The following is a 24,835-nucleotide window of genomic DNA, read 5'->3' as shown; positions in this document are numbered from 1 at the left end:
TTTTAAATCAATAGCCGGTACGGTTTTCCCAGATTTTGAATTGTGTCACTTTCCTTGCCGGAGTGCGATATGATTCTTTATTAAAAACATACATGATCATAAACAAATTGTGACTAGAGCTATCCAGGAAGGAGGGGGGAGCTGGTCTTTTCCCTTAAAACAATTGTTACTGCGATTTTGGTGACTTAGAGCAAACCTAAGGAGTCGTTCACAAATGATGTCACGCTTGAAAGGGGTAGGGAGAGAGGGTTCGGGGTTCATGAACTTCGGACAGTTAGTCTCAAGGGGGAAGGAGGGGATTATAAGAAATATGACTTCACATATTTTGGTCCAAATAAAAGCGTTCGTTATAGCAATATGTTCATCGAACATTGCGTGAGATGTGACGAGGGGAGAGGCTAAGGTGAAGTGTAACGTCCTTTATGGACAATCCGTGTTTACGTTAGGCTACTGTGTACTGAAGTGTTATAACTAACTTCGTTTCTGCCTCCCCCCCCAGAAACGAAGTTGGTTACCTCCCCCCCCCCCCCCCGCCTTGAAAATACTCGCCCTGGGGGTAGTCGTCATCTCTTAAGCCGGACCCAACCGATGAACCTATAATTTTAAAACAGTATTCAAACCAAAGACACTTTTTAAAACGCATCGCAAATTATTACATATTTCTAAACATTAATATTCATGCAATACTTAGAGAAATAGCCTTGATTTTAATAGTCAATTGCATTAATATATTTCAGATTGATTTTCTTATTCGCATTTACTTTTATTTCTCACATGTAAATCCTTTCTGGAACAACTGGTCAGTCCCCGCCTTTGGTTCAACCAAGTTTTTTTTTTTTTGGGGGGGGGGGGTGGAGAGTGGGGGCAACTTTTGTTTGAATAATGCTTTCATCATTTTTCCAAAATAACTGCTACTGTAGATCTACTGACTGTATATCCGCTCTATATGATCTGAAATTTTGTACAATTCATACAGATGCATCAAAAAGACCCAACCCGTAAGAGCTACTGAGTCACTTCCCCCCCCCCCCCCTCAAGAAAAGGGAGAGGGAGATGGAGAGAGATATTAAGTCTTCAAAACGAACGCAACCCTTAAGCATTTCAATGCCACAGTCTGTGTGGCAATGAAGTTTTCCTGTCCCCCCCCCCCCTTTTTTTCATCAGCGCACTTGCAATTTCGAATATAGGACGTTAGTGTTTAAAAGGATATCGTTCAAAATTCAGAAAGCCTATCCTTAATAGAAATGTTTCATTCGGAAAACAAAATACCTTACTTTTTTGTAAATACAATATTTTTGTTCTGAAATTTTCAGTTTAAAAAGTATAGATTCCCCGTAGACGACAATTACGCGAAGCTAGAAACGAAAGGAAAGAACACAAAGACATTTTTACAAATTTAAATGCCCGCCAAATTTAGGGTTGTCTCAATTGAAAGCGGTAGCGATCACCCCCGCGCTAAACTTAGCTTTGCTTTCGGGAAGGCGTTCCGAAATCTCTTCTCCTCATGAACGCACAATAGTTAGATGTGGACTGTTAGATAGCCTGCTTTAGCATGGTGCTGTGTACTGTTTCCCTTTCGATGAGCCATGTTATTCTCTAAGCGCATTTTGTTATCCTTTTGGTGTACCAAGTTATTGTCATGCGATCGTTTTCAATTTTGTACACTCTTTTACGTTTCTTGAGCGCTCTTCTTCTTTTTTTTTTTTTTTTTGAGAAATGTTTTGTACTTTTTTGTTTCTGCCTTTTGCTATTTTGCCTCACCAGTCATCATGTCTTTGATGAAACCAATTTACAAGCATCATTTCCGGACATCTGTTCCATCATATAGCCTTTTAGCCAGAAAGCCAATTAGCCAGATTTTATAGAAAAGAGTCGAGCCGGTGAAAAGGGAAAATATCGAGGTAATTTTGATGTACGTGTTTCATTCATTTCGACAAGTAACTGCTTTGAGTTCAGCAAATTGGCATCCCTGTAAAAAAAAAAAAAAAATGTGCCCGTTTCCACATATAAATCGGATGCTCTCCTTTCCAACCGGTAGAATAGTTGGTAAAAATAATTCCACAAATACATTGTCATCTTTATACAGTACGTACCGATAAACATGATGTCCGTAGCATCTGAATGAATGACGTCCACAAAATCGGCATCAGTAGGATCCAACCTTACACTAGGTGGCATATTCTGGAAGTAAGGCTCAGCTGGATCACAACCTATGAGGAATGATTTATATTTAATAAAAGAAAACTAATTACAAGTAGAGAGCTATACGAGCATAAAAACTTTGAGCCATTCATTCCATTTCAGATCAGGGAGCGCCTGTCACATGACGATCACCGATTTTTTTGAAAAAATTACAGTAGTTACAACTAAAGGACATATGAAATATCCCAAAAGGATTTTGCAAGAAAATTTTTTTTCTTCAGTTACAGCCTACTAAAATTCTGCACAAAATCCGCCATTTTGGAAAAAACCAGTAAAACACTCCATTTGAAATGGACACTATTTCAAAATATTTAACCTATTTGAATAATTCTTTTTTCTAAAAATAAATAAGGACCCATATATCTACTAGACATCGTTTTTGGAAATTTATTTAGGTTTTTTGATAAAGTAAAAAAAAAAAAATGTTTTTGTGGCGAAAAAACTGCATTTTTACCGATTTCATGATTTTTTTTTCTCCATGAAAAAAAAAGTTTTTTTTTTTTTTACTAAACGGAGATGGTAGTCTAAAGCCTTTATATAATAGTTTCATAACATATTTTATTATAATTCTTAAATGCATACAGCCTTGGAAGTAAAATTTAAAATTTTGAAAATTTTCAAAAATTAGAAATGTTTGAAGTGAGATTACTCAAAAAACCCATTTTTTTTAAATCTAAAAATTGTCTCGTTTGAACCCCATCTAATGCTTAACAAGCGGATAAACACCGAATCTTGTATTTTTGCCCAAAAAATGTTTTATGATTTTTTGGAAGCGAATTTATCGCCCATGGCATGCATGTAAAATAAAAGTGTCTAATAATTTCAGTCACTGAAATTCTGATTATATTAATGCCTAATTGCTACAAGCCTAATAGCTCAATTCTTCAAACATGGCAACGTTTTACATGTGGCAATGTTGATAATCGAGTTGTAAATAATTTTTCTGACAAGCAATCTTGGATTATGGAACGTTCAATTGGCCAAAATGATTCAAAAACTATCTTTCTTATTTTGTAATGAAAAAAAAAAAAATGAATTGTACTGAAAATATTGAACTTCGAAAACACAATTTTTATGGTGTATGAAAAACTTGTATTTCAAGCAAAATAAATCATGTTTAAAGCAAAGTTTTTCATTAAAAATAGGATCAGATTACGCCAAATGCAGCCAATAACTCTTCAGAACCTTCTTTTTTTGTATTTTAATAAGAAATATTTCACCTACGCAGTTTTACCACGTTTGACAAGAAGAAGATTACGCGAAGAAAATTAACTTTTCCCTGGAAATTAGATGCTTCTATGAAGCCGACCTCGTTCTGATTTAATTATATTAAAATAATATTTGCCATTTTTTAAAATCGAAATCTCTTTGATCTCGATGATAATATTAAATGAAGAACTGCATAAAAAGTTTGATAATGAAATACCTTCGCTTTTTCTAAAGGCATGTTTTAATTTCCTAGATTTAATAAGGTTTAAAACTGATTGTTCTTGCTTAAAATATTTTAGTCAAAATATTTGATTAAAATCTCTTACACAACCGAATTTTTTTCTTAATTATTGAAATTGAAGTTTATACTACGAGGTTCAGTGTAATGAAACTATGAAGCCATTGATTTATATCTTATAAATCTAGAGGGCTGATCCATTTTAATAAACTGATGTAAGAAAACGGGAAGAAATGCACTTTAAACATTTTTAATTTGGATTTCAAGATTAAAAGAAAACGTTAAGTCTCATTTAAATGCATTTTAAACATTTTTAAATTTGAATTTTAAGATTAAAATAAAAACCAAACACTCATTTTTATGCAGTCTTTCGAACATTAAGTGTATTGGTGTTTGATGTTTTTATTTTTATCTTTATTAATGAAATAAAACAAAAAAGTTTATTTTTCAACCTTTAAAACCATTCAAACCATGAAAAAATACTTAGTATCTTATCAAATGAAGCAATGACATATGTAAGTAGTAATGTAAGTCGATCAAGTAAATATATATAAGTCGATTTTTTAAAGTTTTGAGTAAAATGCATGCATAGTTCCAATACCAGGTAAGCTTTTATTGAAAAGATTTTCTAAATCTCAGTGCTTTACCAAGGCTACTACTAGTAACATCTATTGTTCCAAAATAGAGGACAGTTTCTATTATACCATTTGTAAAATATATTAAAACATTTTTCATGCCAGACAAATTATTTCTTGGAATTTTTGGGAAAGTTAAAAGTGACATGGCTCTTGAAATATTTTTGTTCTGAAAAAAAAAAAAAATCTTCAAAGTATTTTTTTTATCAATCTGTCCTCTGTGATTTGGCGGAACCTGGTTACCTCCAAATTTTTGAATTAGACACCTTTTCTTCTAGGTACTTCAATTCAAGTAATCAAAAACTAAATAATTCTTAAAGATGCAACTGATTAGTAAAAATTGTTTAGAAGTCAAGGCTAGAAATCATTGTTAGAATCACTTTCAAAAATGAAAGTAATTATTAAGAATGCAAAGCCACCAATTCATTAGTTGAGTTGAGAAACTTTCTTAGTAGTTTTTTAAAAATATTCTAACTAAAATCCGAGCCAATACCGTGTCTATTTTTTACTAAACTCCCCTAAAACAGGTAAACATAGTCAAGGTCAAAGCTCAACTAACCAGAGCTGCACTATACGTGATTTGATTAACTGAACTTTTAGAATTCTACTTTCTTGGCTGGGAAGAAAGGACATTTGTGAAAAAAATGGCAACTTGTGCGTTTGTGTGTGTGTTGACTGTGTTCCAAAATTACTCTTTTCCTACACTCAACAGTAACTATTGTTTGTAACTACCCTCCTTCTTTATTGACAGTTTAACATTGTTTACAAACCTCGCATACAAACCAGCAACTAACTGTTCTGTTTGAAAATATAACTTTGCGAGGGGAAAAAATGATGAGAAAAAAAAGGGGGGGGGGAGCGGAGAGGTGTGAATTGACTTTAAAACAGAGCTGAAGCAATTTTTCTTTTTTACTTTTTTATTGATATTCATATAAATGCAAATTGTGCAAAAAACAAAGTCATTCTTCACGCAACACCAACACTAATTTTATTTTTGAAGTTTGTGCAAAATTATAAAAAAAGTATAGTTACCATCGCACTCCTGGTATAATGCAAGAGTAATGCATTATACCACTGCATGATATAATGCTTGAGTAATTGTAAAATTTATATCGCTCGTTTAGATGTAGAGTGCCACAATACGAATTTTTTAATTTTCTTTTCTTTTTTTTTTGCTTAAAAGGATTCAAATGACGTTATCTTCTTTGGAAAATAACGACAGATTTTTTTTTCTAACCATGGCTATTTGCGATACTGCTCCCCTCGCGCTTCTTTAACGACTGTCCTACGAGGGGAAGAAGTGCGTGCAACAAGAACTTACATTTTCTGCCACTTCCGTCATTTGGCGCTGACCTCTTAGGGTTCTTTGCGGGATTTAAGGAATAACTTCAGTAAAATTACTTATGTGTGGTACAACAAAATAACCATCAAATTACATTGCACAGTAATGTGTTCGCATTAATAATACATATGAAACATTTAAAAGATTGTTTTTTAGTCGTAACGCATGCGGTCTTTGAAATTGTACATTCACATGAAACTTCCTTTATGTTCTGCTTTTTATGAACTTTGGGAAAACTTTTTTGGATTAAATTTTTCATATTATGCGTCTAGAATTACTTCAATCATCTGAGATAATATTTATGAATGAATACTTGTTCGAAATGTTGGAATTATACTGACACACAAATAAATTGGTTGATTTCTCAAGGCACTATTACATTGATTTATCTTCAAATAATTATTTATTGTTTTATTTATAAGCAAACTTCACCATACACATATCAGAACTATTTAATTGCAGCATTGAATGCTAAAATTTATTCCAAAAATATTTTCAATCTTTTAAGGCGAGTGGAACAGTTGCATTTGCCAAATGGACTGTCAAATGAATGATTAGTTATTGTTATTATTATTGGATCCCAGATTAAATACCAATGCAGATACATATGCAGTTACATGTTATTGCAGACTTTGACGTTAGTACATATAAATACATGAAAACGGAAACTTTTAAAAAATAAATCCATATTAAGGAGTTATTAATTAGTTTTTAGGGGCTTTTTCTTAGAAACTTGGGAACATTTTATTTTCATAACGTAAACAGGTGCAAAATAAACGGCAATAATACAAATAACGAGATCCATACAAAAATGAAAACAATACAAACATAATAACAATGTAGTCCAGCGATTCTCAACCGGTAGTCCGGCGGACTGTTACCAGTCCGCAGAAAAAATTGGACTAACCCTCAGAGACTTTCACTCTCTCAGGTTTTAAAAAAAAGTGAAGGGGGGGGGGGATTCTCCTTACTCAAATGAAAAAAAAAAGAAAGCAGAACTATAATAACAATAATATAAAATACGGTATTTTTTACATGAATTTTGTTGTTAATTTCGAAATCTTCTGTGTTTTTTGCCATTGTTTATTACTTATGTTTGATTAATGCAACAAATAACAATTTTAACTAATAAATATTTTTCTAACCGTTATTTAGAACCAAGTAAAGTTTTTTTTATACATTTATATACGCATTAGTTATGAATTATAATCTCTAAAAAAGAAAAGAATATCCCCACCCGTCCACTAAACTTAGAAATTTTTAAGGGTATCAGAGTTTTAGTTTTTTTTTATTCTTATTTATTTATTTATTTGCCATAAAAGGAAAGAAAAAGGAAAACATTTTTCTAGTTTGTTTTAACAGTCCGCGAGTAGAAGTTTTTTTTTAAATTTATATATATATATATATATATATATATATATATATATATATATATATATATATATATATATATATATATATATATATATATATATATATATATATATATATATATATATATATATTTATTTATTTTTTTTTGAGAAAAATGAAAAAAAAGGGGGCGAAGAGGGGATTTGCTGATTTGCGATTATTTTTGACTGACTTCGCCGGTCCACGAATCAAAAAAGATTGAGAAAAGTTGATTTAGGACACTTTCAATGTTTTCCGACACATTTGCTTATTGAATAATACCTTTTTTTTCAATTGATTTTCAGTAACCGAACCTGCAAAATTCTTTAGAAAAAGTGGCACAAAATGCTTGAATATCATTTCTCAAACAATTGGGAAATGCGAAAAATCTTTGGGACAGTCAAACACTGCAATCAGAAAACATTTTTTGTAAAATCTTACAAATACTTCTCAGAAGCCAGCAGCTTTTTTTTCAGCGTTAATAAGTCTTAGTGCTATTTTTTTTTTCAATTTCTTGGGTTGGTGGGACCCCTTAAGGACTCCCCCCCCTTCTTGCGGGGTCTGCGGATACGCAGATCCGGACCTGTTTTATTTAGTTCTCTCTGTTTCAAAGATGTATAACTTTAAAAAATGAATGCGTTTACGCGTATGTTACCTTAGGTTCAGATCCTGACGGTGAGATAAAAAGTAGTTGATTGAAAGTAGTTCAAGTATTTAAAAAACATTGACGTTGCCCAAAATATTGGCTGATTTTTTCGTGCTTTAAGATGATCTGTGTAGAAAGACAGCATCTCAGAATTTCAATACTAAATACAATTGATTCATGGTTCAATCAAATTTATGTTTGAAAAAATTGTGGTGGGAAAATCTTTTTTAGGAAAAAATAAGTTGCATTACCTTTTTTCTCTGTTTTATAAAAGAAGATACTATATCCGAGAAAAAAAAATTGATTTCCATTTTCCTTACTTTTATTTTAAGCCAGTTTGCCAGAATGGAAGCTGACTCTTCTGATAGCTATTGAAATTACATCCACAGTAGCGCGAAGAAAAAGTAAAACTTAAATTAAAATGTAGTTGAGATGCAAGAACGTCATTTCGAATTTATGTAGAGGGTGAGAGGGGAAAAGAGTGTATATTGTATAGTATATACTCAATTTAAATTGTACCAAAAAACAAAACCCGCGCTCACTTACATGCAGTGCATTAATTTCCGAAAGAGAGAGGGGGGGGGGCTTCCCGATCCCCCTAAATGGCGGGCCTAGTTCGATGTTCTGATGCAATTGCACCTACGTCAAATTTTCATTTTCATGAACAAAACGTTGATCAATTTCATTTGCTGTTAATACATTTTATTATAATTTCTCACATGTTTAGCTTTAATAATTTTTATTTTTTAAGAATGAAACATACTCAAATAATCATGCAGTATAAAAATGAAAGCAATAATCAACGGAAAAACCTATTGCTACGAAAACTTGGGGGAAAAAAAAGAAAGAATAAGAGGAGGAGGAATGAGATGTATATAAAAAGCTATAGTATTTGCAGTTCATTAAAAAACAGTTCTTTTCCTAATTAATTTAGATAATTTATCTTTTACTATTTTACATAACAGAAATTCAACTTTTCTCAAAAAAAAAAAAAAAAAGAAGTAAAAATAATGATAATAATTTAACGAATATAAGCTTAACGAATATAAGAGTAAAAGATATTTTGAATTCGTAATTCAAACATAGTCTGAAATGCTAAAATTAGTTTTGGTAAAGACAATGAGCACACTAACGTTGTTATAGCACCAGCTGCGAAAAACATTGAATTTTCAAAATAGTAAATAAATGTGCATGCTAAGATACAAGTGAAGAATGCGAATAAGATTCGCCAATTTTTGTTAATATACTAGCGATCTAACGAATAAGAATATGGATATGTACAAACTATAAAAAATCAAATTCAAAATTTCAATTTGAAGATAAATGTAGTACGGGACGGGAAATTATATTAAAAAAACGTAGAACACATAAAATAAATGTGCAACTTTACATCGTAAGTTCTGTTTCGATTAATAATGCATGAACTGAAAAATTACCGGAAAGAAATATCGCAATTTACGCTGAAAAGCAAGCAAAAATGAGGTCTCCATAATAGAATTACATGTAGGCCGACCCTAGAAAGGCAGCGCCGAGAGCTGTGAAAACGATAACTTTGCCTTGTTCGCGATTTCTTTTGTTCTCACTTTTGTTTGGAGAGCCGGTATAAGGCACGGGCAGGGGGATCGCAGATAGCCATGTTCTAATATTAACCACTGGAGAGCACAGCAAACTTGCTTTTCTTAATGCATATTGCCTGAAGAGTTCAAATTCGAACGCTTCTCCTGTAAAATTTAATTTCTTCGTATTGTGGCACTCTTCTTCCAAATGAGCGACAGTTGTAATATACTGCATATCTACACATCTTTTTTTTTCCAGTCGTTCATAAATTAATTCTTTATTTTTAGCGCAATTTACAATTTTTATGGCTAGTATTATGCCGTTCTATTTTGAAATCGGTTCTATTTTATTTTCTCTCAAAAGTTATTTCATTTTTTTCTCTTTTTAGTCCCATTATATTTTTCGGCTAGTATGTTACGGCCATCTAGAAACTTTCTTCTGTTTCTTCCATACAAAAGCTTTCAGTTTCTTCCATACATCCAGTACTTATTAAAAAAAAAAAAAAAAAAAAAAAAAACAACAACAGCAACAGCGCTACATCCTATGAACGACTGGCGCTAAACATTATAACATTATTAAGCATCAGCTCCTAACTGGGAGGTATGATTAAGTTAAATTTTGTTTGAATTTTTTGAGTGCTTTTTCCCATTTTAAAAATCATGATCAAAGCGATACACGTTCAACTATATTACTCTTTTGCAACGACTGTCGCCGAAAGAAAATCAAAGCATGGCACAGATTAAAACAGGTAAATCCGATGATACTTGAAAATATTCGCGAATCCAATACTTCATTAAATGTACTGGAGATGTAGAAAAAGGCAAAAAAATAAAATAAAATAAAATAAAATAAAAAAAAATAAAATTAAAAAAATAAAAATTAAAAAAAAAATAAAAAATAAATAACTAAAAAACTGAGAGGTGATGGAGTCTTTCTTTTTAAGTCAATTAGAAATGCTGGTAGATAGATTAAAAAAGAAAAAAGGAATGAATATTGCTCGTTTCAGAAAAGCCTCTATTCCAGAAAGCTTAGTATAAATATTAATAACATTATTGCTTCACCATAACAATTTCTTTAAACAATGATTTTTCATATTTATTAATCACATTTATTTAGTAAGAAAACATCACAGAAAACCTTGTAACAATTACGCATTTTCCAACCAAAAATTTCTTTCTAAAGAGCAGATATAACCAAACGAAGGTATGGGAACTAATTCAGACCACCCTTAACCGACTTCTTTTAAAGTCGGTTAAAAAAGAAGGTTAAGAAAACATTTTTTCTTTGAATTCAATTTCCCCTGTTTAAAACGGATTACAGCTAGTGTTAGAAGTACCATCACTCAGTAAAATACTAAACTATCAAGAAGTTGCTAAAAACTTTGATGAACATTTGGACTTTGATTGCAATTGTGCTAATTTCTCTAATTCTATCTTCTTCAACTCTGATCTTGGTCATATTCTGACCGGTGATTTAAATTTTTTACAAAACAAAAAACTCATTAAACTTTTTAGTTTGGGTACTAAATATCGGCCAATTTTCGTATTAATTTCCTGAAAGCTTATAATAAGCTTTCATTTGAACTTGATTATTTTTTAAGAAAAATCTCCTATAGTTTTAATGTTCCACTTAATGCATTTCTTGAATATAGACACCACTTTTTAATTGAATTGAAATCACGTTTACGTGATATTGTCAACACAGAATCCTCATACTTCCATCTCTCTGCTGATGAAAATAATGCCATTAATGAGTTTAAAAAAGCCTTTGTCTTTACAGTTGTTGATAAAGCCAGTTCTAATTACTCTATCTGCTGCAAAAAATTATATGCTAATATTTTGAAAAATGAACTAGAAAAAACCACCACTTATATTTTCTAAAAACTTAATGATCCTCCATCATCAAAAAATTTGCTGCTGCTTGCAAACTTTTTAAATTGCCACGTCCTGATTCTGCTAACTTACCTTACTTATATGCAATTCCAAAATTTCATAAAACACCTGTTGGATTTCGTTTTATATGCTCTGCCACCAACACCATCGGAAAAAATCTGAGTGTAAAACTTGAACAGTTTCTCAAAAAAATTCTAGAACAACTTATACTTCAACAAAAGAATTGGTTTTGGATTGTTAATAATAGTGTAGAAGTGATCAATTTACTTAATATGCTTGATATAAATAACTTAGAAACTTTTGATTTTGAAAACCTCTTCACCAATATCCCACTCATTGAACTTTTTTCCTCTGTGTCAGAACTTTTTAATTCGGTCAAGGAACCGTTTACCCGCCAATGTTCCAAAAATGGAACATCATATTTAAGTGAAAATTTTCCCAAGAAATAACGTTAAAATAATCAAGTTTTTTTTAACACAGTTTAGTCTTATTTCAAAGTATTTTTTGATTTTCTGCTTGATTGTTTATATGTTTTCAATTATTTATTGCGATTTTTCAAAGATGAGTGTTTTTATAGCTTTTTGCAACTTTTTCTTATAAAATTTACCAAAAATTGGTTTTTTCAGAAAATGTGATGATATTTATTATAGTTGTGAAAAATACTTCAATGTATGATTCTAAAATGCTTGTAGAAATGTACAATGATATTTCCGAAAGGTGTACCCCTTCAAAATAGCATGTTCCAATTTTGGAACATTGGCGCTTTTAGGGAGTCAAATTTCCAAGAAGTAAATCGTTCGACTTCCAAGGGGAAATTTCATTTTTCGTAATATATGTTCCTTTTTTTTTTCTCATTTTGAATGTACTCTGATGTAGATGTTGGCAAAACCAAGTAAGTTTATATTTTGAAAGGATATGACGTTTTGTTAGCAAAGAAAATAATAACAGTCTTCTGTTTGACGGACTATATGGCTCCGAATCCACACCTGCTCGGACAGCTGCATTGTCACGTAATAATAAAAAATAATATTAGTGCGAGTTTTATTCTTCATATTTTAAATGCAGTTCAATAATTCGCTAGCTTTGTTTTCGGGCGAAACGAAATTCTGTTTGACATATACTAACTGTTCATAAATGTTAAAAAATGTCTACAAGATTTCTTACTGTAGAACAAGCTGTGGCTTATTTAGAGACATTGTCAGATTCGGATTTGTCAGACGTAGATATATGCCAATTACCCCCTGATGAACTAGGCAATATCACTGAGGAAGAATAGATGTTGACAGAGATGAAATCCTACAATTTTTTGGTTTGTTGCTATTGAGTGGGTACCATTCTGTTCCTTCTGAAGATATGTATTGGAGCAGTGCAGAAGATACATCTGTGCCAATTGTACTAACAGTTATGCCTCAAAATCGTTTTCGAAAAATAAAAAACAACTTTCATTTGATGGACAACCATGAATTAAAACAAAATGACAAACTAAGAAAAGTTTTCCTTATTTACGAAGAATTGTGTAAAAAGCCTCAACAATTTGGTGTATTTCATGAAAAATTAAGCATAGATGAATCTATGGTTCCCTACTACGGTCGGCATTAAAATGTTTATTAGATGAAAACCAATAAGATTCAGCTTCAAAATTTGGATGCTGTGCTCTTCAAGTGGATACCCACATTCCAAGGAGATTTATTCAGGCAAAAAAGAAGGATCCCCTGATGTGCAATTAGGATCCAGAGTTGTAAATGATCTATTATTAGTTTTGACTGACACGTCTAAGCATGAAGTATACTTTGATAACTTTTTTACATCATATGACTTAATTTCTCAGCTATCAAAAAAAAAAAAAAAGTGTACGAGCAACAGGAACAATTCGTGAAAACCGAACTGGCCATTGTCCACGGAAATGCAAAAAAAAACCCTTTCTAAAGAAGATCGCGGAAATTTTAACTATCGATCTGATGGATCAGTGTACATGTGCAGCTGGAGAGATAGTGCAGTGGTTACAGTAGCATCTAATTGTTATACACATGAGCCACTTGCATCTGTAAAATGTTACTCAAATGCGCAGAAATGCAAAATAGATGTGCCACAACCTCATCTTATCAAGAGAAACAATGAAGGAATGGGGGGTGTGGACGTCTTTGATAAACTTTTAGGGAGCTACAGACCTCATTTGAGGAGTAAAAAATGGTGGGGGAATCTTTTTAGTAATGCGCTGAATATTTCAGTTGTAGCTAGTTGGTTACTTCATTGTGATTTACACGAAGTCAAGATGAAGCATTTAGAGTTCCGAAGAGAAATAACAACTCACCTCCTAAGAAAAAAAGTACGAGTGGAAAGTCCTCTAGGGCCTCGTTGTCATTTACATAAACGGTCAAGAATGTCTGACGGACATTATATTGTATCTGCATCCCAAGGACGTTGCGCGGTGTGCAAAAAAATACGACTAAGAAATGTTTCCATTGCGACAAACGACTTCACCAGCAATGCTTCCTTTCATATGATGGGCATTAGATATTTCAGTACTGGATTTTCTGAATTCTGATATGTACACAAATGCAATTTAAAATATTATTTTTTCCGCAATAAAGTATGCTAAGATAAAAACCGCATTCAAAACCTCTTAGTTTAAAAAAAATTCTCTGAAAAAAAAAAAACTTCATGCAAAACGCCAATGTTCCAAAAATGGAACACACTGAAAATCATAGTAAAAAATTTTTTTCTGGAAATTTTATTTTATTTCTGTATTTACTAGACACAAATAGACATAATTTCAAAAAATTACTCAAATTTGATCATCCGTCAATAGTTCGGCGGTTAAACGGTTTTAATGGATTGTTTTTTCTTGGTCTTTTTAAATTTTGTATTTTCAATATTCTTTTCAAAAATGGTAATTCATGTTTTCTACAAATTAATGGCATTGCAATGGGAGCTAATTTTAGTTCCACATTAGCCAACCTTTTTCTTTTATATTATGAGAGAAAATATTTAATTGACGATCCTTCCTCTACACCTCATTGTTGCAGGTACATCGATGACCTTTTGTGTATAAATTTTCCAAATTTTTCTGAACTTAGGAAAACTATTTATCATAATTCATTATCGCTCAAAAAGACTAGTTCTAATCAAATTTGTTTTAATTTCCTGGATATCAACATACAAATTGACTCAAATTGTTCCACTACAATCTATGATAAAAGGCGCGAATTTAATTTCACAGTTAACAGCTTACAAGATTTTTCCTCCTGCTTAAGTAAAAAGGTTTTTATTGGCATCATTAATTGGCAAGCTATCAGAATAAAAAGAATTTGCAATACCATTTCTGCATTTAATCAAGAAATTTCAGTACTCAAAAACTTACTTTTTAATAATAACTTCCCTAAAAATCTAGTTGAAAACATTTGCTTAAGTATAGCCTTCGATGAGCATTTCGCTTCCTTTGAAACTGTTTAACTGTGTAAATGTATGATACAACCGTGACAAACCATTTTTTATGAATCACCGGGGTGGATGAATTTTTATACGTGGGAAACAGGCGCCCGATATGTCTATGGATTTTTCTTTTGGATATAATTTTATTTTTATTTTATTTTTACGTTGACAACTGGAAAGGATTTTATCAGGTTGAACAATGGATATGGCTCTGTTTACATGGATTTCAAGGTAAGATAATTTTGTTATAGGCAGGTACTGCCCCGTGGATGACTAATTATTATAACTTGTTTACCTAATTAGTCGAGGCGAAACCCTCTGCTTTTAGTTTTAGGTTTGAGCTCTAGTTTATTGTTTTTAGTTTAGCATGTGGTGCTTTTGCCCAATGTTACTCTATATTGCATGTACTGGAGCTTAAACATTCTCTTTTAGTTCATAATTAAATTTTTGGTCTTTTACCATAATTAATGAATCCTCCACGGCTGATGAGCTCTGGATTCATACTTTATCATTTCCTATTTAATAGCTGTTTGCAATTTTCCTTTTTATCATCATCAATTATATATAATTTGTTCAATATTTGTAATTCTGTTTGCTGAATTTTATATTTACTTGGCTTTTTAGTTTTGCTGCGTTGCGCATCTATGGGCTTTTGGTGTGGTCTTTTCAATATTTTTCACTTTTATTGTATATATATATATATATATATATATATATATATATATATATATATATATATATATATATGTATATATATATATATATATATATAAACATTTCAAAAGGGTTGTTGCAATATTTGTCGGATCATATTCAAACTAGCAAGAAAAAGGTGATAGTAAGAAAATGATTTTGAAATAACATTTTGAAACTAACAATTGCTCACGAAAGCGTAAAAAGTTAATTTTAGGTTTTTTTCATAAAAAATATTTCAAGTATTTTTACTGGAAATTTCAAGTTTCTGCAAGGATATCTTACCTGTGATTCGTCCTAATGTTTTCAGTCTTGTTCCAGCATAACCAGCCACGTGTGATCCGAGACTGTGTCCAATTATGTGACAGTCTTCTCTCTTAATGCCTTTTAGTTTCTACAGTGTTGTAAAAAATACGCAATAAATTAGTACTTTTCCCTTATTTTGCGAATTTAACTTAATTTCAATCGTAAAATTATTTATATATACACGAGTCACATAAAGGGACCATCGTTCATCTATGAGTAATTTATTGGATTTAGAAAAAAAAAGATTGATTTTTCCATCGAAGCATGTAAGTTTCTTAGAAATCCGTACATAGTTTTAAAAATGTATATGTTGTCACGAGCACACAACATTTTATCTTTATTTACTGTTTTTATAAAAATAAGCGACATGTAGCGGTAAATGCCAATAGAACGCAATGAATCATCAGATGTGTCCCGACAGTAATCATTGGTAAGGAAACTGCGAAATAAGAAACCTGCGAATTATTTCCAAGTAACGTTCACCAGTTACCAGTAAAAGACAAGTACATTTGAAAAATATCCTGACACACTTTATATGAAATACCGATCAAAGTCGATGAAAGTTTTTGTTTTCCCATAATATCGAGTGATTCATATTGAACGTGCTTAACACATGTGTAATTAGGCTGTGATAATAACAGGGAATTGCACTAACTTTGTTGTACAACATATGACTAACATTTAGCTTATTAAACATCATACAAATCGTAAACTGTTACATTTTTGCATGGATGAAGTATTTCCCAGTTGGTTGAGCTCATTTACATGAAAGTTAAAGCAATAAAGCATAAAGCATATTTATTATTTTATTAGATATTATGGTAATGTGATTTCCATTGCGTAGTTCTTGTTCAATAAGCAGGATTGATGCGTATATAATTTTTAATTTACTTTTGTAACTGTTTTTGCCCAAAATATTATTATCCATCCTTAAGTATGAATTGAAAAAAAATAAATTAATGCAAATTTTCAAAATCAGACTATAATTCCTTCACTTAATAACAACTAAATTACACATTATTAAAATATTTGAAGTTTGCAATCTGCATCTTTGCTATTGATACAAAGACAGTGAACATACCTCTAAAGTTTGGATCATTAAAGCTATTTCCGCTCCTACTACTCTTGTGTTTGCTGTAGCTTGATAGTAGGGTGGTTTATTTCCACCACTCCAGTCCACAATGATGATATTGTACTCTCCACTCATTAGGAACTCGTCTTTCATAGACTAAACGAAGCAGAAATGTGTTGGAGTTATTATCTAATGTTTCAGAAATTATGTCAATAGTATATTACTAAGCAAGATTATACATTGGTTACAAGTTATTGCTGAAGTGTAAAGTATGTTATTCGCGAAGCTAGTTTTGAAGTTATAGTTGAAAAACAAGTCGATTTATTGTAAAAATTAGGCTCAACCAAGTACAGTACTCTGCACACAACTTTCGAAAATTTTTAGCGCAATAAACTGGATTAAATATTTCGTTTCTACACTGTTATAGTCTGTAAAAAATAGCAAATCAAATCTTTATTTTCACCTTTTTGAATACCCTAAAAGGTAAAGAGGTATAATAACTTGAATAATATTCAAATAACACTACAAGAGAGGATACAGCTGTTAAAAATCACAAACGAGCTTTTTTATCAGTGAAAATAAATTAAATCACTAAGAAAAGAAGGAAATTGTAAATTTTGTTTTTTAGTTTAACTTTTCAATACTTCAAAATTTAACTCTAAAGGTTTGTATAAAAGAAGAAAACGAAGAACTCTCACCAACAAATATCTACTAAACGGATTAAGATCCTTAGTCCTGTTCATTAGGGAAAAAATATTTAACACATAACTGCTAAGTTCCAAGAAGAAGTATTATTCCAGTCTCTCCGTCTAAAGCTGTTATTCGCTGTATACATTGTTTGGCAATTTATGTTTCAATATCGTTTTTTATTCATTTTAATGAGCTTATTTGTTGTTATAAAATTTGTGTTTTAGTAACCTTTTATATTCATTTCAGCAGTTTATTTGCTGTTTGAGAAACCTTTTTTTTTGTATTATTTCTTGATTCTTAGCGATTGCGACATAAGTTCTTCTGAAAGAGAGAGAGAGAGAGAGAGAGAGAGAGAGAGAGAGAAAACAATTGTGAAGCAACAGCGATAAAAAAAAGGTATTTTGAAGCTTTGAAGGATTTTTAATAGCGCCAAAGAGTTCAACTCTGGAGTTGTGACTAAAAGCGTTTCCTTGACCGATTCTAGTTTTGACAGATGCTTCCAGCTTTTTAAAAAATCTTTAGTTCTAAACCGTGTTTAAATACTTATATTACTTTTTGTTTTTATTTAACAGTAGGTACAGTCTTTAAAAAAATCCTGCAAATAGAAATCATTCATTAAAACATAGGCTACATTGCTGCTGTACATGGGGATGTTTAAATAGCTTTGAAGAAGAAGAAGAAAAAAAAAACAGAGATAGAGTTGTAGTCATTAAGACTAACAGTATTTCAATGCAACCTAGGGTCACATAATACCCTTAGAGCGCCAGTCATTCATACGCCAGTGTGAAGTTAGACACGAAACTTTGTTTGCCCTTTTAAATTCCTAATATTCGAACAGGTACAGTTAATTGTTGTTTTTTCACTCTCAGCACTTTAATTTGTTTATTTCAATAACCTCCACAACTTGTGTGACGAAGCAGTCCACTGTTAAACTGCCGTTAATGTATACCAGAGGGGTGTCCTGTGATCAAACGTTATGCCAACCCGAACCATGATGCGTGGTGCAGTTACTTGCACGAATAGAGGAGACCCAGGCAAGATGACAATGTTAACAATTCTTTTTTTGTTTATACATTTATTTTTAAGGATGGTAAAATTAATTTTACATGAGCTGTTAGAGTAGTCCTTTGTAGTTTCAAATATATTACCATTTAATTTTTCAAATAAAAATAATGAAGGATACTTTTGTTTATTCATAACCTTAACAAATCGTCATTTTGCCCATACTGGGACAAGATGACAACTCTGAAAAGGGTTGAACATATTTTACCTTTTGAATACGTTACCTAGTTTAACATATGATATAACTGTGCTTTTACATCTTACAAAGTATAAAATTAAGCGAAATGCATTGTTTCGTAATGTTGAAGCGTGAAGTTGTGCAGTTAACAATAGACACAATAAAAATGCCGATTTCATAATTGGAACATTCCTTATGCTACCACTCTTGGCTTTTACAGCACTGGATCCATTCTTCTGTTGGAGGGTCACAATATTCCTCTTTACAAGCAGGAGATCTTAATAACACCATCCTTTGAAATTGATAAACCTCGATTTTTTGGGATGAATTTTATAGACTTAGGCCTTGAATAACTTAGTTTGAGTTTTTTTGTACTCCCTTTTTAGCATCACAAGCTTATATTCCCTGTTTTTTTTTTGAATTTGCTTTGCTCCTTGTTCTGACATTTCTTTCATGAGCGCGCTTGTAAGAATATTTAAACTTAGTTTTTCGCTTTTCTTTTTTTTCTCACATTCTGTTGCTTTAGGCAATGCATTGAAATTAGAAATACTTTACAGGCTTCTTTGGTGCCTCGGAATCGGCATTTGCAATAAGTTATGCTGTATCTGAAGTGTTTATATGTTGATTTTCTACTACCAAGGTCTAAATATTAGCACTATTATTCTCAGTTTCATTGCCAACATCATCATAGTCCGCTAAAAACAAGAGAATAATGAGGCTCGATCCCACATTCTATAAACCCTCTAACGGCGTTTCCAATTGTAGCTGCTTTGAAGTAAGCGGTGCTCAAAAACTCACCAATATTTTTGTTTGCGTCAATTTGTCCTAGATGAATGAAATAAAGTTGTCACATGCTTGGCTATAGTAGATTTTTAGTGGGCTGAAAAATGACGCTTCAGGGGTTAGAGATGATGCGATGCGTGGAGCAGCAACCCAACCATGATAATGTTTTTTTCACTGCAATCCTCAAATATATAATAGCGAATGATCGAGTAACGCTCTTGATGTCATCAACAATGAAACTCACGCCACGGCATGATAATTTGATAATATTTTTTGGTAATGTTTGACATGCAGAGAAAGGCTTTATTGTGACAAGTCCGAACTGGATCCGGTAACTTAACTGCTTTACTGGCAAGACTGTCATTTTAGAAGAAGAAACAAAAAGTGGTCATTAATGAACGCTGTCTACTGGAGTTTAGGGTTAATCCACTGGAATTCGGGTTAAAATTTTAACTATCAAAATATCATCAAACAGGCAATTGCTTGGTTAAAATGTAGAAGAGTACACTGTTATAACCAGGGGTTCCAGACGAGTGAATATATTCCCCCTAAGGTGAAAGTATGGTGCCCAAGGGTACCATTCTGGCCAGAAAATAGAGCAGGGGTGCGAAAACAGCAAACAATCGCAGACGGGTGCGAAAACAGCAACCAATCGCAAAATGACTTGCTGGCGCATGCGCTTCCGGCATACATTTACCATTCAACCACTTCAATATGGCGGACGAATGATAGGTTGCATCTATACGTGGCTTCTATGTCTTTCACATTGAATGAAGTACACTATTGGATTAAATCTCAACTTTTCTAGGATAATTCTTTAAAATAACAAGTAAGTACAGCTTTTGATCACTTTGAAGCTTTTAGGGTTTTCAAACATAGTTAAAAGTACGTTTACTGCTTTTCAGTTACCGTTAGTCCGTTATGGTACCGTAGTTCCGTTAGTTTTATAGTTTCAGTTTACCGTTACTGTAGTGAAATTTCCATCATTCAAAACGCTACTAAATATATCTATCATTATTTTCTTGAATACTCGATAAGCAACATTTAATCACCAAAATAATAACCGCAATAAGATTATCGATAATCAACAAGTGAGAACCTAAATTAAAATGATTCTTGTGCTTCGTAGATTGCTGCAAAATAGCAATAACAAAAAATAAAAATAAAAATCTCTCTCCGTCTAGCTTTTTTTTTTTTGCTTTTTCATTCAAGTGTTTGATTCATTTTCTGTTAGCGGTTAATATTTGGATAGCGTTAGGAATTTCTTTAGATTTTTTAAACTGTCGAAAAATTTCATGCACATTTTATTTTATTGTTATTTTGATTGAAATTTTGAACGCTTGAGAAACGATTTTGTTTTTCCGTAACTTTAATATCCCAGAATATATTTGTACCTCTACACTTTAGTTTCGGTTTTTCTCACAAATAATCATTAACTTAACTATGATAATTGAAATAATTACTCGTCTTTAACTTGAAATATATTTGTGACAACTCTTTGACACCAAGTAAAGTGGGTAGATATTTATTGTTTTATTCATTTTTAATATTACTTTGTAAGAAAAAAAACTTCATCAGTAGGCAGAATTTTTTAACAAGTTTTTAACTGCCCGAGAGTTATTATTATTATTATTATTATTTATTTTTAAGAAAAGGATAAAAATTTTACAGGTCCGCAATGTTTTTCATTTGCTTTTACCGACCCGTGGGTGAAAAGAGGTTGAGAAACATTGAGTTAGAGCACGATCAGAAGAAGTAAAGCAATGAGCACTTCTTAACTATGTCGAAAACTCTGAAATATGATTAAATGCTGTAATTACAAGTTTTAATCATTTCCAGTACTGAATTCATCCAATGTGAAAAGTGTCCAAAACTTAGACTATCATGAATCAAAACAAAACTATTAAAAAAAAAAAAAAAGCACAACTGTATTCAAAAACGCACTCAATACGGGGTAGGGGGGAAGAGGATCTACTGTAAGGGTGCCATTTCTCTCTCCGAAGGTTCATTCTTTTCACCCCGGCTGCCTATTTTTTAAAAGGTGCTTGTTTTTCACCCTAGTTAGAGGTGCCATTTCGGTTCCGTATTAGTTGCCGCTGGTGAACAAGCGTTTCACCCCTGAAAGGTTCCGAATGCAACCTGTAGTTTTAACAGGGTAGGAGCAATTTTCATCCGTCATTACTTGACGGGTGACTTTCTAGTAATAATATAGCCTGCAAAGTTATGTGAGATTTATGAATGTCAATAATCAATAGAGCAGGAGATTCTTTGCTTGGTTTCATTCAGTCAATTAGTCATTTGATCAACTAGTATATAAATAATCTGTGGTCACCCGCTTTAGAACGACACTTTCCTTTATTCAATGCGTCCCTTAGCTCCAGAGTAGATAGAAGCACAAGATCGCGTGGACAAACACACAGATAAATAAGCGTTTACGTGATTTAACAGAATAGACAACATAGTTAGTTTAATAAATTCCGAAACACGGGGCAAGATGACGAGCTCGTCATCATGCCCCGAGTTTCGGTCCGTCATCGTGCCCCGGACTGTCTGATTGAACGGAATCGTCTTCTTTGCCATAAAAGAAGGGGATAAATTAACATTTATTAATGGTAATAAGCAGTATTTAAACTAAGTTATTCATGAATACTAAAGAGATACGATATATTTTATCTGTATTTGTAGCAGAGTTTATTTACACATGAACAAAAGTTATAATTCGAATACGGTAAACAATTAGATTTTCAGAACTAGCACAAATATGGCGATCTCAGCGTCGCTATACTATTGCTGAACGACGAACTGATAGGAAAGCCTGTAGTATCCAGTTGATGCTGTTACCTAGTGAAAAACGGAAAAATTAAGGCATCTTCATCTTGCCCGGCTCGTCATCTTGCCCCTGTCTCCCCTACCTGACACAGGCGTCTGGTACTCGTGCCGATATCAGCGTCATCGTACCTGGACCATCAAATGACATCGGATGTTTTCCACTAATGAATCTCGTTTCTGTACGGAATGAAACGACGGCTGTCGACGAATATGGCGGGAAACCAAAGGAGGCTATGAACCATCCCATTTCACCGAGCGCCACACAAGTCCTGCTTCGTGCATCATGGTTTGGAGTTGCATAATATTTGATCACAGGATGTCACTGGTACACATTGATGGAATTTTAACAGCTGACCGCTACGTCATACAAGTTGTGGAGTCTGTTGTTCTGCCCTTGCTTCAGGTCGCACTCAACATGGTATTACAACAGGACAATGCCAGTCCGTATGTCCCACGGCGACGGCTGTGGGGGCCTGATGAATAAGGTATCGGATTTATGATTGGAAGGTCCTGGGTCCTATCCTAGCCGGTCGAAGATCCACCGTCTTCATTAATGGTGACAAGGGGACGTTAAATATGCTCTTTCTCCTAAAGTCCTCTGGGGGTGCTGGACCAGGGGTTGCTCGGCATCTGGTCTGGATCAAAAAATCAGAGCTGTCTTCAGGGTCCCATCCAACTGTTGGTTACCATAGTGGTAGGTTCGGGGGACCCTGGAGTGTGAAGTGTGAAGTGTCCCACAAGGAACTCGTAACAACCTGACCGTATTTAAAATACACGGTTAGCATAAAAGAATATCCAAGTTTTAAGAATTTATATTTCATTAACTATTTTACTTACCACTATAAATGATTCATAAAAATACAGTGCCAAAAAAAAATCTTTACATTTGGTTGGCAATTAAAAACTTTACCATGCAAACTTCTTTTTATGATTTTACTTGGCATGCTCCCTAGTGAATTGGCCGAATATCGAGTAATCGGCCAGATTGTGACCGAAAATTCGATATTTTTCCAATTCAAAAGGGAGCATGCCAAGAAAAATCATGGCCAGAAAAAGTTATGTAAAGGTTTTAATTGCCAACCAAATGTTAAGATTTTTTACCGGCGCTGTAAGGAAAAAGTTTTTCTGGACGTACGTGATTACTTAAACGTGCACGTTCCACAAGGCTGGGTTGGCCGTGCAGGTGATAATGATTTACCCTTTATGCAGTGGCCAGCCATATCCCCAGACAGGAATTCCCCAGACATCCCCATGTGGTTTTTTATGGGGTTTCGTCAAATAGTGTTTATACACCACCATTGCCTACAACATAGCAAGAACTGAAAGATCGCATGTGTGTAGCATTACGAAAAAGTGACAGTGAAACATTCCAAAATGTATGGAACGATCTAGAATGCAGATTAGATGTGTGTCGTGTTAGGAAAGGCTCACACATCAAACATTTATAAGTGAAAAGAAACATGGAATGCTTACCTTCATTTTTATGCATTATTTATAGTAATACAGACAGTATGAATAAATGGGAAATGTTTTAGCAATTTTTGTATTTTTTTCCACATTTTGCGTATTTGTCTCATCACTATCGCTCCTACATTTTTCATGACGCTGCGCACATTCTTTCTTGTTGTTCCTTTTCAGAGTGTATTCGGTGATGCACTGCCTCCATTGTTTATCACTTAATGATATTACGTACTATGAAGTGAAAAACAACGGATTTTAGTTGCATTTATTGTGTGTTCAATCTTTCAGTTGAACCTCCTACCTTCCCTTCTGCGAGTTTTGGTAGGTCAGTTTTTTAAAGGCTCTTAGCCTCATGAATATTTGAGCAATATAAGAGTAATGCATATAGTAATTACTAACACAAGTACTGAAACATTAAAAACGAAAAAAATATTTTATTATTTTTTAAATTCTATATTAGCTACCAGTTTGTTTGGCACTCTTGGTTTCCTTAAGAGGTTTTCCCCCTCCAGCTCAGTCACTTCCTATGCCGGGCGGATGAGTGCTAATAAGCACGAAACTGCAGTTCTCGGCTGGAGTGACCTAGCTGACGATGTGTTTCATGAAAAAAATATTTTTCAAAAAAGTCTTTGCCTATTTGTCACAGCTGATACATGCTAATATTATGCAAATATTTTCATTTCAGCTTTGTTAAATAACTAGATAGTATAAAAAACAAGATTTCACTTAACGAGAAAATTAATATTCATCAACGAATAAAGTTGAAGTTTATTAAAAGGAACAGTTAATGATTTAATAAAGTATTTATTTGTGATACCGTGACGCACTTCTAAAGCTATTGTTGATTACTCAATAACAAAAGAAAGAGTTAAAATGTTTTTTTAATTATGAAACTGTGATCATTAACGAATATTTATGAGTGTATTCATTATATTGCATTGAACTACGAATTAGAAAACTTATTGAGCATAAAAATGCTTAGATAAACTGATAAGGCTTAGCTGATAATGGCTATGGTACTTTTTATTTCGAAATTTTGAATAATGATTTGAAGTTTGTCTTTCGAACAGTTTTGTTTAATTTTCCTTCGACTTGTGTTTTTCTTGAAAATAAGTTTTAGCCTTAAAAAGAAGTATATCTTAAAGTGAAAAAAAGAAAATATGTTTGAATTTCATTATTGAGATTAATAAAAATTGAAATTGAGTTTTGTAAATAC

The 24,835-nt window shown here is 32.6% G+C and overlaps 1 protein-coding gene across 1 annotated transcript in view; it reads right to left on the bottom strand.

The window, feature by feature from the left end:
- LOC129218584 (pancreatic lipase-related protein 2-like) overlaps positions 1 to 24,835 on the bottom strand; it is a 67,953-nt gene that overhangs the window by 30,604 nt on the left and 12,514 nt on the right. The window contains exons 3-5 of the mRNA XM_054852898.1: positions 16,626 to 16,772; positions 15,524 to 15,632; positions 2,094 to 2,210 (exon numbers count right to left, since the gene is read on the bottom strand). Of these exons, the coding sequence (XP_054708873.1) occupies positions 2,094 to 2,210; positions 15,524 to 15,632; positions 16,626 to 16,772 (373 nt within the window). The remainder of the gene's footprint in view (positions 1 to 2,093; positions 2,211 to 15,523; positions 15,633 to 16,625; positions 16,773 to 24,835) is intronic.

Source organism: Uloborus diversus, chromosome 3 (assembly GCF_026930045.1).
Source record: "Uloborus diversus isolate 005 chromosome 3, Udiv.v.3.1, whole genome shotgun sequence".
Lineage (NCBI taxonomy): Eukaryota > Metazoa > Arthropoda > Arachnida > Araneae > Uloboridae > Uloborus > Uloborus diversus.
The sequence above is the reverse complement of the archived record's forward strand: the minus strand, read 5'-3'. Positions and strand labels throughout refer to the sequence as shown.